The 15,447-nt window shown below is 37.7% G+C and overlaps 1 protein-coding gene across 4 annotated transcripts; it reads left to right on the top strand.

Moving 5' to 3' along the window:
• LOC113283794 (ankyrin repeat-containing protein At5g02620-like) lies at window positions 1–4,243 on the top strand. 4 transcript variants are annotated; one of them, XM_026533168.1, is made up of 6 exons: window positions 9–384; window positions 657–1,156; window positions 1,258–1,395; window positions 1,480–2,151; window positions 2,236–3,157; window positions 3,324–4,243. In XM_026533168.1, exons 4-5 carry the CDS (start codon window positions 1,536–1,538, stop codon window positions 2,808–2,810), a joined length of 1,191 nt encoding a protein of 396 aa, XP_026388953.1. In that variant the 5' UTR covers window positions 9–384; window positions 657–1,156; window positions 1,258–1,395; window positions 1,480–1,535; the 3' UTR covers window positions 2,811–3,157; window positions 3,324–4,243. The 4 variants fall into 4 exon arrangements, with proteins under 4 accessions (XP_026388955.1, XP_026388953.1, XP_026388952.1 ...); XM_026533167.1 differs by having other exon boundaries at window positions 9–1,156; XM_026533169.1 differs by having other exon boundaries at window positions 9–1,156; window positions 1,244–1,395.
• Window positions 4,244–15,447: the final 11,204 nt, after the last annotated feature.

The following is a 15,447-nucleotide window of genomic DNA, read 5'->3' as shown; positions in this document are numbered from 1 at the left end:
TCGTAATAATTAACTCTACCTACTAGCCACAATTGTGATTACGATTAATTTCACGCAACTCCATAAACAGAGCTAGCTTTATCAGATTATTGCTAAAATATCGAGAAACAGTGGCTAGTAGTTCTGCAACAACTCTTTTGGAACTTATGGAACCTGAAATGAATCATCAACAAGAAGTATTAAGAATTTTAACCAGTATGAATAATGAATTAGCTGCACTAAATCGTAATGTAGTGGGAAGTGATGGTGCTGTAGGACGAAATAGTTCTGTCAACATTAGTAATAACCAGATACAGACATTTAACTTTAACAGCACTGATCATGAAATTGAAGGTCCAGCAGATGAAGTTGGAAATAACCCTGCATCAGACTCGGAACAGCAAGGTAATTCACTGCTAAGATCTACTGTAATGTTGCTTTTATGAGTTATTAATGATCTTTCAAAACAAACGTGGGTTATTTTACTTGGCCTCATTTCCTAGCATTCTTTGTTGTGCCACTTTCCCTTCTAAGCTAGATAGCTTTAACCAGAACTTTTTCCAAGTATGTACGTAGTCAATCAATGGCAGTATAACGAAAATGGTAGGATATTACGAGGAATCGGGGGTATCATTTTAATTTTCTTTTGTTATACTTATATTTTGGATCCATCTAAGGCGAAGGGAACCGTGGAAGACATCACATTATTGAGGAACACATACAACTACATGAAGCAGCAAAACATGGCGACTGGGCATGGGCTGAACAATTTTTCAACGATCATCCAGAGATGATGACAGTAGAGATCACAAACGAAAAAGAAACAGCACTGCATATAGCTGCAGATCATACGAAGTGGGCGTTTGTGGAAAACCTTGTACAACACATGCCATCAGAAAAACTTGAACTACAGGATAGTAAACATGGATTCACAGCACTTCACACTTCTGCCATGGAAGGAAACACCAGAGTTGCTAAATTGATGGTGACAAGAAATGGCACTTTGACGAAGATACGTGATAACTATGGAAGAGTGCCACTACACACAGCTGCGAAGTATGTTTCAGATGGACAAACTGAGGCTTTGAAATATCTTTATTTTGCCACTAACAAAGATGTCTTCGCTGGTCCTCATGGTGCTTCCTCCTGTGTGATTTAATTGATTCTAATTTCTATGGTATGTAACAACTGCAAATTTATAGATTTATGTTTGTGTAGCTGAGATATACCCATTTTTTATTTATTTGATGTTACATTTTACCAGTCATTTGCATGTAGAGATCGAATTGTCTCTTCTGCAACGGTTCCCGAAGACGAAAGACTCTGGTGTGTGTGCATTAGAAGTGCTTGTTCGGAGACCATTTTCCTTTCGAAGTGGAAATAAGACAACATGGTGGCAGAACCGTATCTACCCTTGTTAGTAGTACACTAATTTTACCCGCATTGGTTTTGTTGTTACTTTCTATAATCGCAAATGACAGCTTCTCCTTCTCGGTACAGTTCTTCAAATCGATACAACGACCCGTAATGAACATGGCAGAAATACAAATTGTGAAATGGACCCAACGACTCCTACAGACGTTCATAGTAGTACAGTTTGTCAACCCGACACAGCGGCTCCCAGTCACCTTGGCAATAGTACAGTTCAACTGGATGAAATGGCCTCAAATGACATTGTCAGATGTACGATTCTTCAACCTGGTTTGGCATCTCCCAATGAACTTGGCAGTAATACAGCTCTTCAAGTGTGCAGAATGGCATCTAATGGTGATAGCAGCAGTACAGTTATACAAGTGGATACAACAACCCCAACTGACCTCGATACAATTCTTGCAATGGATACAGCGGCGCCTACTAACCTTGACAACAGTACAATTTCTCAAGCGGGCTCAATGGTTAGTAATGATAACCTTAGCAATACACTTATTCAAGTGGGTGAAACATTTCCAAATGACCTTGGTAGAAGTACTAGAGTTATTGAACTTCGCACAATCAATTCCAATATCCTTGACAGCAGTACAGTTCCTGAAGTTGACCCAACAGCTCTCAGTGACCTTGATAGAGCAGGCACGGAGAACCACCTTACGGAAAGTTCGAGAGAGTTCTCGACAATGTGTCGAGGAAATATAATGACTCTCTTCCTGGTCTACCTCATCACCTACTTAACTCGAGGTAAATTTGAGTAAACCTTGTTTATTAGCTCAATTTTCCTTTATTAGAGAACCTAAGCTATTGACTCGGTCTGTCCTTTTACAGTTCCTTCTATTAAAAATCTCTGCGAGCAGAAGTTTATCAACGAACAAGCCTATAAATTGGTGTCTATTATGTTAGAACAACTAGATTTGACGATGAACAAGTCAGATATTATAGATTTTTTTAAGACATCTAGCCTCATGAAGACAGCTATAACATACGGAACAACTGAAGTTGTAAAACTGAGTCTCCAGAAGTTCCCTTACCTACTTTGGTCTAAAATGGAGGGGCAAACAGTGGTGCAAACTGCTATTGGAGAAAGAAACGAAAAAGTATTTAATTTCATATGCGTAAAGATGGAAGAAGATATGGATGAACTGAATCTACACATGAATTTTTGTAAGAAATTTAAATGTTTATCATCATCACCACCACCAAATCCAACTAAACATTTAGTTTCAGCCATGAAACATTTACTGAGAAGAAGTTTGGATTCGCCTCCAAGAGTACTAGTTCGATCGAGATCGAGTCATAGTAGCAGTAGTTGTTCTGATCTAATTAGAACTAAGAAGAATTCTGATCATAATGTTGTTCATCTTACTCGATCTGGTAGTTGTTTCTCTACCCTTGCTCGTTGAATCCAAGAACAACCAGTTGGTCAAGCACTTGGTGGTTGTACCAAGAGGTATGCAGTTGAATTTCATTTACATCATAGGTTAGGTCCAAGAAATAATTATTACGGGTATAATAAGTTGTTGCAACCACCAGCGGCCGCCGCCGCCACCGCCACAACGTCCAAGGTTCAAATCATAGAAAAGACCAATAAAATAAAGTATTTAATTTCATATGCGTAAAGATGGAAGAAGATGTTGATGAAAGAGGTGACTCTATCTTACACTATGCTGCTAATATAGCACCCTCTACCCAATTAAACTTGGTCTCTGGGGCTGCTCTTCAGATGCAATCAGAATTGCAGTGGTTCAAGGTAAGCACCAATCATAAGATCATCTTAATTGGAGTAAAATATTTATATTTTCATCTTTATATATAACAGTACATGATTATTATGTCCTATACACTTAATCAGTTATCAGCCTCGCTGCTTGGTTCTACAAATACTTTTTTTTTCTAACCCATATAATTTTAATCAGGCGGTGGAATTTATTTTGCTTGAGAAATACAGGCGAGTGAGAAACAAAGATGGATATACTGCTCAACAAATATTTATAGACAAACACAAAGGCTTAGTGAAAGAAGGAGAAAAGTGGATGAGATACGTCACAATCATGTATGTTAGTAGCAACACTAATCTCCACGGTAGTGTTCGCTGCCGCTTTTACTGTACCTGGCGGTAATTACAATGATGCTAATGGAAACATCAATGGCCTCCCAATCCTTTTGAACAAGAATTCTTTTATTGTCTTTGCAGTAGCTGATGCATTAGCTCTATTCTCTTCAATTACATCTATTCTTATGTTCTTGGCCATTCTAACATCACGATATTCAGAAGAAGATTTTCTTAAAGCACTACCACAAAAGTTTATACTAGGTCTCGCGACTCTCTTCTTTTCAATAGCCACCATGATGATATCCTTTGGTACGGCGGTGGATATTATGCTTTCCCAGAGATTGGCGTGGATTATAGTTCCTATAGTATTGCTTGGTTGCATGTCAGTGAAGCTGTTTCTGTGGATGTTATTTCCACTATTTGTTGAAATGATTCATCGCACATATTGTCCTACCAAATTTCATCAAAGAACTACCAAACGTAAGGCTAAGCGGATTAATTAGTATAAAATGCAATCACTTACAAGAATGTAGTTTTTTTTTGTTGGAATATTGTATTTTGTAATTGTGCCGAGTAGAAAAATCTAGAGTAACCAACATGTGTCTAATGTCCTAATGCATACTTGCAAGTCAAGTATACTTTTAGTATACACATGTATTCTCGGAAGCCCAGTAGTATACTAGCTTTGAGTCCAAGTTGTTCTAGCCTATATAAAGGCAGATCAATATCAATTGTATGAGCAAGAAATAATAATAACAAGAGTTTTACAGAAAACAAGCTTACTCCACCACTACTATCTATCTTCTATGTGCTAGGAGCTGTTTGAGCATCTCCAACAGTAGATCATACATCTCCACTATACTTCTACCAAATTATCTGAGAGTCAAATTCATACAAAAAAGTGAACACTTTTCTTTCATATTCTCTCTATTTTAATTTGTTCTTCTTGGGTTAATTGTGAGATAATTTTTTGTTCTTTTTGGGTTAGTTTGTGAACATAATGAAGTCAAGTGTTAACTAGAAGATGTTTTGTTATTGTCAGAGATGAATACTTACATTTAGTATGTTCACCAAAATTATTAAAACATGAAAGTAGAATAAGATAATCGGGAAAGTGCTTACTTGTATGGATTTCATTTAACTTCAAAAGTTAAGCTTTTATTCAATTGGATAAACGAAAGAATTTTCCAAAATATCTTCTTCTTTTTTTTCCAAAATATCTTCTTGTCTCTTTTTCTCCTTTTTCTCTCTCTCGTCCCTTCTTTTTTCCCTTCTTCACTATTTTTTGTTTTCTAGGTTGTTAATAGTTTTATCTTAATTTTTATTAAGTTTTCTACTTGTGTACATCATTATGATGGTCTTATCTACTTTTTTGAGGTTTTTCTTCGCGTTAATGGCGGTTCTTGGTTATTGGGTTGGATCGATAGTGATGCTCTCCAACAACGAAATCTTCATCTTCGTCGGTGATTTCCTTGAAGACGGAAGTTTCATCACTAGGTACAAGAGATTTGAGCAAATCACTCCTATTTTGGGAGCATATCTTTCTAAAGAAGAAAAAAAAAACTAAATAGTTGGGATATACTTTCCGATAAAAACCATTCTTCCTCTTATTTAATCGGATCTTATTCAAACTAATATTTGTCTTACTCTGGTAATCCTTCTCTTTGTCTTGTCGAATTGCTCGGTATTACACTTTTACGATATGTCCTTATTATTTTGTATTCTCTTATTTTCGATCTTAAACTCATTGTAATCTTGAAATTTTTATTAATGAAAAGATTCCTTATTAAAAATAAATAAAAATAAATAAATAAATACATTCCAACGATATCTTTAACATTTCCGTTAGAGAAAATTGAGAAATGTCCACTTGTTTTTAACGCAAATGATAAGTTAGGTGAGTGGATCGTACTTCCTTTTGCGCTTTCAGTCTTATCACCTTTAACTTGTGTCTTCCGACCTAAATTGCTCCCCTTTAAAGTTGTCTATTCAAAGAATATAAAGAGAAAATGAAAGTAGGAAATACCATTAGGTCCTAGGAATAAAATATTAGAGAGAGTTTAGTCCAGTTGACCCAGTCAACTGTCTGTTTGGTCCTTTTTGGTAAAACATATTATACTTTGGTCCTACAAATTATGGTTTGGTCCTAAGCTGATGTCATGGATGATGTAAATATCATTGTGTGGTGGCAGAAATACCCTTTTGGGGCCACATATATAGACAAAATCACTAAAAAATATCTCATTCTTAGATTTACATTCTCTCTCCTCTTTATTTTCAGATTTGTTTTCTCTCCCCTATTTTTTCAGATCTAGTTTCTCTGTTCTTGATTTTCTTTCTCCGTTTTTACTGCTGGTGTTTGATTTTGATAAAGATGATGGTGTTGAAGATGAAGATGACGAAGAATCATATAAAGATTATGAAAACGACGAAGATGAAGATGCGTTGAAGACGAAGATGGAGATGTGTTTTTGATGTTTCTGCTGGTGTTGAAGACGAAGATGATGACCTTTTTGTTTGCTGCTCATCTTCACATGCTTGGGTAAGTTTCGGATCTACAAAAGAAGATGAAGATGACGGAGTTCATTTCTGGAATGAACTCTGGTTTGTGATGAAGATTTTGATGTGTTTTCTTGATGGAACGAACTCATCTTCTACTACTGTTATTGTTGTCAAAGATAGATCTGCTGTTGTTGAAGATTTAATTAGGTTTTTGTTTTTCTTGATGTTTGTTGCGGCTGGTGATGAAGATGAAGACGAACTTAAGATAGATCTTCTGTTGTTGAAGATTTAATTAGGTTTTTTGGTTTTCTTGATGTTGTTGCGATTGGAGATAATGATGAAAATGAACTCGTCAAACCCTAGAAATCTGCCGCTGCTGTTGAAGATGAAGATTTATGCATTTTGTTGTTGTTGTTGCTGCTTAAGATGAACTCCATTCCTGGAATGAACTTCATTACTGAAATGAACTTCATTTTTGGAATGAACTCTGCTGTTGATGAACATAATCGTTTATATAGGTTTTTATCAGGAGTTCGTTCCAGAAATAAACTCTGGTTTATATAGGTTTTTATCAGGAGTTCATTCCAGCAATGAACTCTGGTTTATATAGGTTTTAAGAGGAGTTCATTCCAGAAATGAACTCTGGTTTATATAGGTTTTATGAGGAGTTCATTCCAGAAATGAACTCTGGTTTATATAGGTTTTATGAGGAGTTCATTTCAGAAATGAACTCTGCATTGTTCTTAATAATGAAATTTTTGTAGAATTTTAATGAAATACTGAAGTTCATTCATATGTGATTTAATTTGGTTTTTATTAGGTTTTCATTTGTAAGAATGAACTTTAATGGTTCATCACACAGAATGAACTGCTACAAAAAAATAGGTAAAAATTAACACAGAAGGGTATTTTTGTCTGTTTTATATTTTTAAATAATTATGGACCAAACAGTAAAGGCGTTTTGCAAAAGGACCAAACAGACATGGGACCACCTAAAAAGGACCAAACGATATTTTAGGTGAGTGGATCGTACTTCCTTTTGCGCTTTCAGTCTTATCACCTTTAACTTGTGTCTTCCCACCTAAATTGCTCCCCTTTAAAGTTGTCTATTCAAAGAAGATAAAGAGAAAAGGAAATCTCAGGATATAGAAGACATACGCAGAGCGTTCATCATCGACGAATTATTGAAGGTAGTGGAAGAAAAAGATGAAAAACAAAAAGAACTGGTACTTTTTTTTTGTTGTTAATGCATGAATATGAGATTGATCTTTCACGTCCTAGTCACAACAATGACAACACCTTACTAAAATGAGTAATCCTACGTTAACCGTAGCTATTACCGTAACAAATCCCGTGAGAGGGAATGAACGGTTAGATGGGAGCTGGGGGGGGGATTTGCAAGGGGGTGGGGTATAAGGTGGGGGGAACTTTTTTTTCTCTCTCTCACTCGGTGATAGCAGCGGTATCCCCTCACGGTACACCAAGCATTATTGTCCTAAAATAGTATATACGAGAGAGAGCTTGCTTTCTATTATACTATATTCCTCTTTATATAGGCTTTTTTCCAAAATCCTTCTTCTTATGAGGTCATGCCACATATTATAAAAGTTCCCTTATTTACAACTATTACCATTCCTCCCAATGTGACCTTTTACTTCTCCATTAATCTCTTCCTTGTCCTTTGTACTTTAAGGATATATTCCATTGGACTTGGGCTTTAGTCCCCAAGTCTCCTATGTTTGATGGGTTTTGTAACGGACTGGAAAATTTCCCGTCTAAGAGGATTGGGTTTCAACCCATTTAGCAAGGCCAAACCCCGGTCTGCCACTCGAAAATCAAAGCCATACAAAAAATTCAAAATATTTATATAATAATAATATGATATCTCGAATGATCTTCCCCTTATCCCTCGCCTCATGAGTGAATGAAAGAGCGCTTTCGTGTTCATCGCGATCTTGACGTACCGTATCCCGGCGGACTTGCCTGAAATCTCGGAACACACCTACCTCCTCCCTCAATACCAACAAGCGCGCGAGTTCATCTTTAAGATAAGACGGGTTCACAAGCGCAGAAACAACAGCTAAGGATAGAGTGTGCCCAAGAAGGCGGGGAGCTGCATGAACAGAGACATGCGAGCGACAGTTGATAATGGTTGCCCTCATTGATGAAGACTCGATGAGTAAGAAATAGCAGCAGATCAAGCTGTAACAACATCTTCCAGAGCATGCTGAATTGCAGACGTCAATCGCCCGGCTTCCTCGGCGGCTTGACGCGCTTCGTAATGTTCTGCAAACTGAGCGCGCATAGAATCTCTTTGGTCCAACCTATGTTCACAAAGCGCCTCAACCTCGGCTTCTACCAGTAACAAGCGCGCCAATTCCAACATTTTAAACATCGAAACCAACGCGGGGACTGACGCTAGAGTCAGCACGTATCCGTGAAGAGAATGAGCCATTTGAGTAAAGCGACCGGAAAAGGAGGGGGAGGTGAAGATAAAAGCTTGAAGTTGATGACCAAACTGGAAGCCCAATGTTACTATATAAGGGGAAGATCATCATAAATGATCCGTCAACCGCCCTGTTCCCAGTGATACGTAGTATATAAAGATACAAAAGAATTTGACTATTGGATCATCTGATAATTGACTCAATAGTCAGGATACTAATGTTGATACATGAAAAAAAACATCCCCTAACGGGTTGGGAGTGCCCTAAGAATAGAGATGAGTTTGGCTTAAAGTATGGGAACTTGGGGACTAAACCCAAGCCCAAGTGGAAAATACCCAAAAGGAGGGGATGACAAAAGGAGAAATTAATGAGGAATAAGGAGGTTATGTTAAGGAATGGCATTAAGAGTAATTAAGAAATGTTAGGACATGTGTCATAATGTATTAAAAAGAAGGGCTTTTAGGAAAGCCTATAAAAGAAAGGATAAGGTACAATGAAAAGGCAACTCTCTCTCACCGTATTGGGAATTGTGAGGTCATTTGGTGTGGGTAGGACGGGTAGAAGAAGAATTAAATTCACCCCTCAACAATTCTGATTGTTGTTTCTTTGGTAACCTTGATTGTTGTTTCTCCTCTGATCTGGTATGTTGTTGGATGAGCCTGCTGATGAGAACGTTAGAAATTGGTTGTTGTAACAAGTCCAGTTGTTGCTCCAATCGCATATCAAAGGTGAGAAGGTGTGCGTAAAATGTCTCCTTATCCATCTCCTCAATGGTACCCAAAGCAGTCACGGTGGGATCATATGATTGATTTAATCCATTGCAGATGGACAGTTTTTATTCATCGGCAGATACAACATACCCTGACGCTGCAAGACTATCAAATTCCTTTCACTAGCCTTCTTAAAAAAATCTTGTAGAGTCATGTTACCTTTTGATAGATTATCCATTTGCTTCTTCAAATGCATCTGGTGAGCTTTTGTTTCAGGTGCAAATTTGCATTCAAGTGTGTCCCAGACATCCTTCGACGTTTCACATCCTGATACTTCTCCGAGTACACCTTCAGTTAATGAAGATAACAACCATCCAACAAGAAGTGAATCAACTTCTTAAAAATTTGTAAACGCATGGTTTATTGCTTGAGAATTAGGAAGTGTACGTGGGGGTTTTTCAAAAGACCGAATAATGTAACCTGCAACTTTGTAACCTTTTAGGATAGGTTTAAACTGTGTTTTCCATAGCAAAAATTGGTTTCTGTGAGTTTTAGGGTAACCAGGTAATGGATAGGAACCTGGCGAAGAGTGATTGCATTTGCAGTCATGAAAGATTATTTTGTGTGTGTGAAGCGTGGGATGGATCAAAAAGGATGATACCAACTTAAAGCTGGGTTTTGGGTAGAATATCTTCCACACTTTTATTATGGAGATTATGGACTTTATTTTATAGGCTTTCTGATACAATGCAATTACATATTCAAAACGATAATTCAAAGTTCAAATAACTACTTGTTTATGGATGAAAATCGTTTCTGCCGATTTTGGTAATTTCGATAGGTGAGTGAGAAACAAATTTAAACCCTAAACAAATGTACTGCACGTTGATGAGTGCCAAATATTGTATATATTTATCCCTTTTTGTTGGCATTTAACTCATCTTTTGTGCATTAATTCTACATTTTATCCCATATTCTGTATTTTCATTGTTTTCAAGAATAAATATTTTTCTTACTTAATTTTGCATTTTTAGGTAATAAATAAAGTTCGGATGAGTCGCGGGGCAAAAAGAGCAGAAAAGTAGTGAAAAGCCGGGAGAAATCACGCAAGGAAACCGCGAAGAATGGTGCGCACAACCTCATTTTCTACACACAAAAGCACCTCCGTTCTCAGCCATCAGATCAGTTCTCAGAAGCATCCGATGGTCGCTCCTTCATCGCGCATCAAAATCTGAAGATCCTGCAAAACACCATAGTGCCTAAATTCCAAGCCTTCAGATTAGATCATATTTAGATCCTACGGTCGCTTCTCTGCCTGTTCATCAAATATCGATACTTCCGGTTAACACTACAACACCTAACCTCGATCTTCGCCGTTGATTTTGTTGTATCAAAGCATCCGACGGTCGCTACCAGCCTCTTCAGGGATAGCCATCCGATCCACCTACCAGCTTCGCATCTCGCAGCTCAGAGTCACAGAACATCAAGAATCGATGAAGCCGCCTAACACCCTAGCAACCGAACCTATACCAGCTAACCAAACACCCCCCTTCTCCCAAACAGTCGAGCCCCTCTTCCATCCCCTCCCTCTGCAGAGACACCATGTCGCCACCACCTTCTCCACCTCTGCCACCAACTCACTGCCACCACCACACCTCCACCATCATCACCCTATCACCCAACAACCAAAACCCATCTCCCCCCTAGCCCTCTAGTTCCCTATTTTCTCATTTTTACACGCTTCTCTGCCTGAAACCCTAGGCGTGAAAAATTGATGAATTAGGTAACCTAGAGTTGCAATTGAAGCATGGGAAAGGTGCAGCAGACCAAGGAGGGTAATGGGTCGAGTTCAATTTGATGTTGCTACATCAAATTAGGTGAGTAATCACCAACCCTAGCTACTGTTATTTTGGGTGAAAATGGGTAGAGCCCTAATTGTCTGTGTGTATAAATATGGGTGTGGGATTGTTGTAGAAACTATGCTTGGAATAGCCAGCATCCAGGACTTTCATGTCCTGTTAATTTTCAGTTTCAGCTCAGTTCATGTTTCAGTTCAATTTCAGTTAAATGTGTATGTTTTAATTTCTTGCTTTGTCACTGTTAAATGTGCTTATGTTATGTTCTGTTAATGTTATGTGCTTGTTTAATTTCATGTTTGATTTCCAATTCATTCCTGTTACATTTGTCCTGTTAACATGTGTTGTTGCTCACTGCCATGTAATGTTTGTGTAATGTTGTGTTTAATTTGCTGTCACAATTGATGGAATGCTAGGCTAGGTATCTATGAAGCTTTGAACTAATTGTGCAATGGAAGAAATCAGTGCTCATAGCAAGCTGATTTTCTTGCCATTCCTTGTGTATGCTTAGGTTGCAGTGTTGATTGAGCTTTGGGAGAAACTAGTGCTCATAGCAAGCTAGTTCTCTTCCCATTCTTTTAGTATACCTCCTGAATGCCTTAGTCTAGCCTTGCTTCATTTCAGTTTCTTTATCACCCCTGCCCTTGGCTTAGGCCTTGGTTCATCTTGCACTGTTTTATGCTTGTAGTTGCTTTGTTCTTTGTTTCTGTCACTGTTTTACTTCCATGTTTATTTGCTGATTTATTTCTGTTGCTGCTACTCCTTTTCCTGTTAACTGTTTTTCCTTCTTCTTGGCCTTGTGCTGTTGTGCACTGCTTGTGCAGCTGCTACATTGCCTTCTCTGCAACTCTGCTGCTTTCTTTCTTTCACTGCATTGCACTGCTGCTTTGCATTGTTTGCTTTCCCCTGCTGTTGCTGCTCACTTGTGCTGCTGCCACTTCTTCTCCTGCTGCTGCCTTCCAAAGCCAGCTGAGCCCAATTCAGTTCATTGCTGTGCACTCAAGCCCAAAGCTCACTTCAAACTGAAGCCCAATTCAGTCAACTGTGGGCTTAACCAAAACCCAGTTGTTTAAGACCAAAGCCCAAGTTCATTATTAAGGCCCAATCCAATTCAGGCTTAATCAAAAGCCTAAGTTAAGGCCAAAGCCCAATTACACTTCAAAGACCAACTGAGCCCAAGCTCAGTTCCTTTTATTGTGAACAAACCCATTAATACTCAAAGCCCAATTTAAGCCAAAAGGCTTCATAGCCCAATAGTAATTTAGGAACCCAATTAGCTAAAACACTTCCAAAACACACCCGATCTCTGTGGATCGACCCGTACTTGCACGAGCTACAACCGACGACCGTGCACTTGCGGTATTACTGTAGGCCCTCGTTTTTATCACGCTCATTTCTATACCCCTTTCAAGGCCTGTCAAGTTTTTGGCGCCGTTGCCGGGGATTGGTGCTGTGTTTTCTTGTTGTTTTATTAGCTATTTTTGCATTTCACTGCATAGCATTTGCATCTGCATCTGCTTCACTTCATTTGCTGTTGGACCTGCTGTTCTGAACCTGTTTTCCTCTGCTGGGACGCCACCAAGGAAAAGAACCAAAGCCCAACTGGGTTTTTGCAACAATATCAGAGCAGCTGGGCTGTGCTTAAAAGGTAACCCATTTAAGAGAACCCGAATTGTGGGCTTCCAATTTTTAATTGTGGGCATGTAATATTAAAGCCAATTTTTGGGCTTCTCTTATTTTCTGTTGGGTTTGTAATAATTTATTTGTGGGCTTGTTTGTTTAATTTGTGGGCTTGTTTAAATTCTTTCATTGGACTTGTATTTTGGACTCTGGGTTTAAACCCAGCTGAGCTTGTAACCGATTGTGGGCTTGTTTCCACTCAAGAGTGGACCTCGAAACCAAAGTTTTAAAACAAACGTCGGGCCTTAACCAACTGGGCCAAATTAAACTTTCAAAATTAAAACTTAGTGTTTCGTGGGCCGCAGCCTTCCTTCCATTCCATTAGAGGACAAACAGTGGGCTTGCTCCCATTCAAAAACCAATTTTTATTTTCTTTTTAAAATTAAAAAAAAAAAAAAAAAAACCAAAAATTTCCTTTGCTCCCATTCAAAAACCAAATTTTCTTTTTAAAATTAAAAAAAAACCAAAAAAAAAAACCAAAAATTTCCTTTGCTCCCATTCAAAAACCAATTTTATTCTTTTAAAAAAAAAAAAAAAAAAAAAAAAAAAGTTTTATTTTTCTCCCATTTAAGTCCAATTTTAGTGTTTTGAAACTTTCTGTCTCTACACTTTTTCTTTTGGGTTGATCCTCAACTCTTTAGACTTTTGTGTATGGTGAATTTTTTGTATATAATCCAGTAGATAAAATTTCTTAAAAACCCTTTTGTTCCTTTTGTATATATTTTGCTAATCCAATATGATCTCGGCTGAAATATGTTGGATTTTTGCCTTGAATAACGGAGTTTTAATTCTGCTTTCGCCGAAATCGGGTATTCTCTCTCCTTTTACTCTACTCAGCATGTCCCTTTCCATATGTTGCATTTTAATTCTTTCCATATTTTGAAACATTGAGGACAATGTTTAGTTTAGGTTTGGGGGTATAGAGTAGATACCATGATAATTTGCCATAATTGAAAACGAACTCCTTCTTCTTTTTGAAAAAATTGAAAAATTCCAAAAAAATTAAAAATCAAAATTCAAAAAAATTAAAAATTAAAAATGAAAAAAATCATAAAAAATGGAGCTCATTTACCTTGAAATGTTGACTCTTGTGCAAATATGTAATTATTAGGAGTCTTAGTCTAGATATTTAGGCACCCTGATTCTAGCACAATTCACATAGTGATAAGAAATTTGCACGCGCACGATCTACCAATACATGTATGGCCTCGATCTTCAAGGTGTTTGATAGGAAGTTACGATTGCCAATCACTTTAGAATACTGAACGAAACTTGACTAGCTTGTTCTTTGGTTGGTTGGGATAGAAGGTGGAGGTTACATTAAGAAAACAACCATCGAATTTAACTGGGTGCATCAAAAAGGGCTACCTCTTGCAAAGTGTCATGTAATTTTTGTTTCCTTTTGTATATTATCAAAAGTGTTTCTTGTCAAAAAAAAAAAAAAAAAAAAAAAAAAAAAAAAAAAAACGATGTATATATTCAAAAAAATATCAGAAAAAATAAAAAAAATCAAGTATTGTTCAATTCCATCCTTCTTGTTCCAAAAATAAAAGAGAGTAGTCAATGTAAATAAGAGTCATGTAAAGAGTTATTTTTGTTGTTTCATTGTAATAAGCAAGGAGGGTGTATGCCATTGATGTACAACGCGAGTAATTGTGAAATACCTCCAACTCATTCACAATTCTCGTAAAGTCCGGACAGCTAGCTAGATTTCGACCTCAGTTCTTAGCCTGAGAAACTATCTCTTGGTGATTAGTAGTCATAACTTCAGATCTTTCTTTACACATGTGTAGATACACTTTACACTCTTATCACATGTCTTTATTTATTATCAGTGCTAGGATTGTGCCTTTGATAGCTAGATTGACATCTCCATTTTGTTGTGAGCTTAAACTGACTTGCACATGTCACATTTGATGGAATATGAGCTTATATTTTGACCTAGAACTTTGTAGGTACGTTCTAAGCAAACCTTCACGAGACTTCAACTCGTCCACTAGGGACACTTAGTGGTTTAAAAGGCTTAGTGCATACGCTAAATGCATTCGAGAGACCAGCGACAGTGGTATAGTTAGGATTTCCTTAGTTTTGTTTTACTTGAGGACAAGTAAAATTCAGGTTTGGGGGTATTTGATGAGTGCCAAATATTGTATATATTTATCCCTTTTTGTTGGCATTTAACTCATCTTTTGTGCATTAATTCTACATTTTATCCCATATTCTGTATTTTCATTGTTTTCAAGAATAAATATTTTTCTTACTTAATTTTGCATTTTTAGGTAATAAATAAAGTTCGGATGAGTCGCGGGGCAAAAAGAGCAGAAAAGTAGTGAAAAGCCGGGAGAAATCACGCAAGGAAACCGCGAAGAATGGTGCGCACAACCTCATTTTCTACACACAAAAGCACCTCCGTTCTCAGCCATCAGATCAGTTCTCAGAAGCATCCGATGGTCGCTCCTTCATCGCGCATCAAAATCTGAAGATCCTGCAAAACACCATAGTGCCTAAATTCCAAGCCTTCAGATTAGATCATATTTAGATCCTACGGTCGCTTCTCTGCCTGTTCATCAAATATCGATACTTCCGGTTAACACTACAACACCTAACCTCGATCTTCGCCGTTGATTTTGTTGTATCAAAGCATCCGACGGTCGCTACCAGCCTCTTCAGGGATAGCCATCCGATCCACCTACCAGCTTCGCATCTCGCAGCTCAGAGTCACAGAACATCAAGAATCGATGAAGCCGCCTAACACCCTAGCAACCGAACCTATACCAGCTAACCAAACACCC

Source organism: Papaver somniferum, chromosome 5 (genome assembly GCF_003573695.1).
Source record: "Papaver somniferum cultivar HN1 chromosome 5, ASM357369v1, whole genome shotgun sequence".
In the NCBI taxonomy this organism is placed as follows: domain Eukaryota; kingdom Viridiplantae; phylum Streptophyta; class Magnoliopsida; order Ranunculales; family Papaveraceae; genus Papaver; species Papaver somniferum.
The sequence above is the reverse complement of the archived record's forward strand: the minus strand, read 5'-3'. Positions and strand labels throughout refer to the sequence as shown.

What these genes read in the sequence shown, in the direction of transcription:
- LOC113283794 (XM_026533168.1), top strand. Translation starts at nt 1,536, where the DNA reads ATGGACCCAACGACTCCTACAGACGTTCATAGTAGTACAGTTTGTCAA. An exon ending in CATCACCTACTTAACTCGAG is followed by an intron (nt 2,152 to 2,235) that starts GTAAATTTGAGT and finishes GTCCTTTTACAG; the next exon opens with TTCCTTCTATTAAAAATCTC.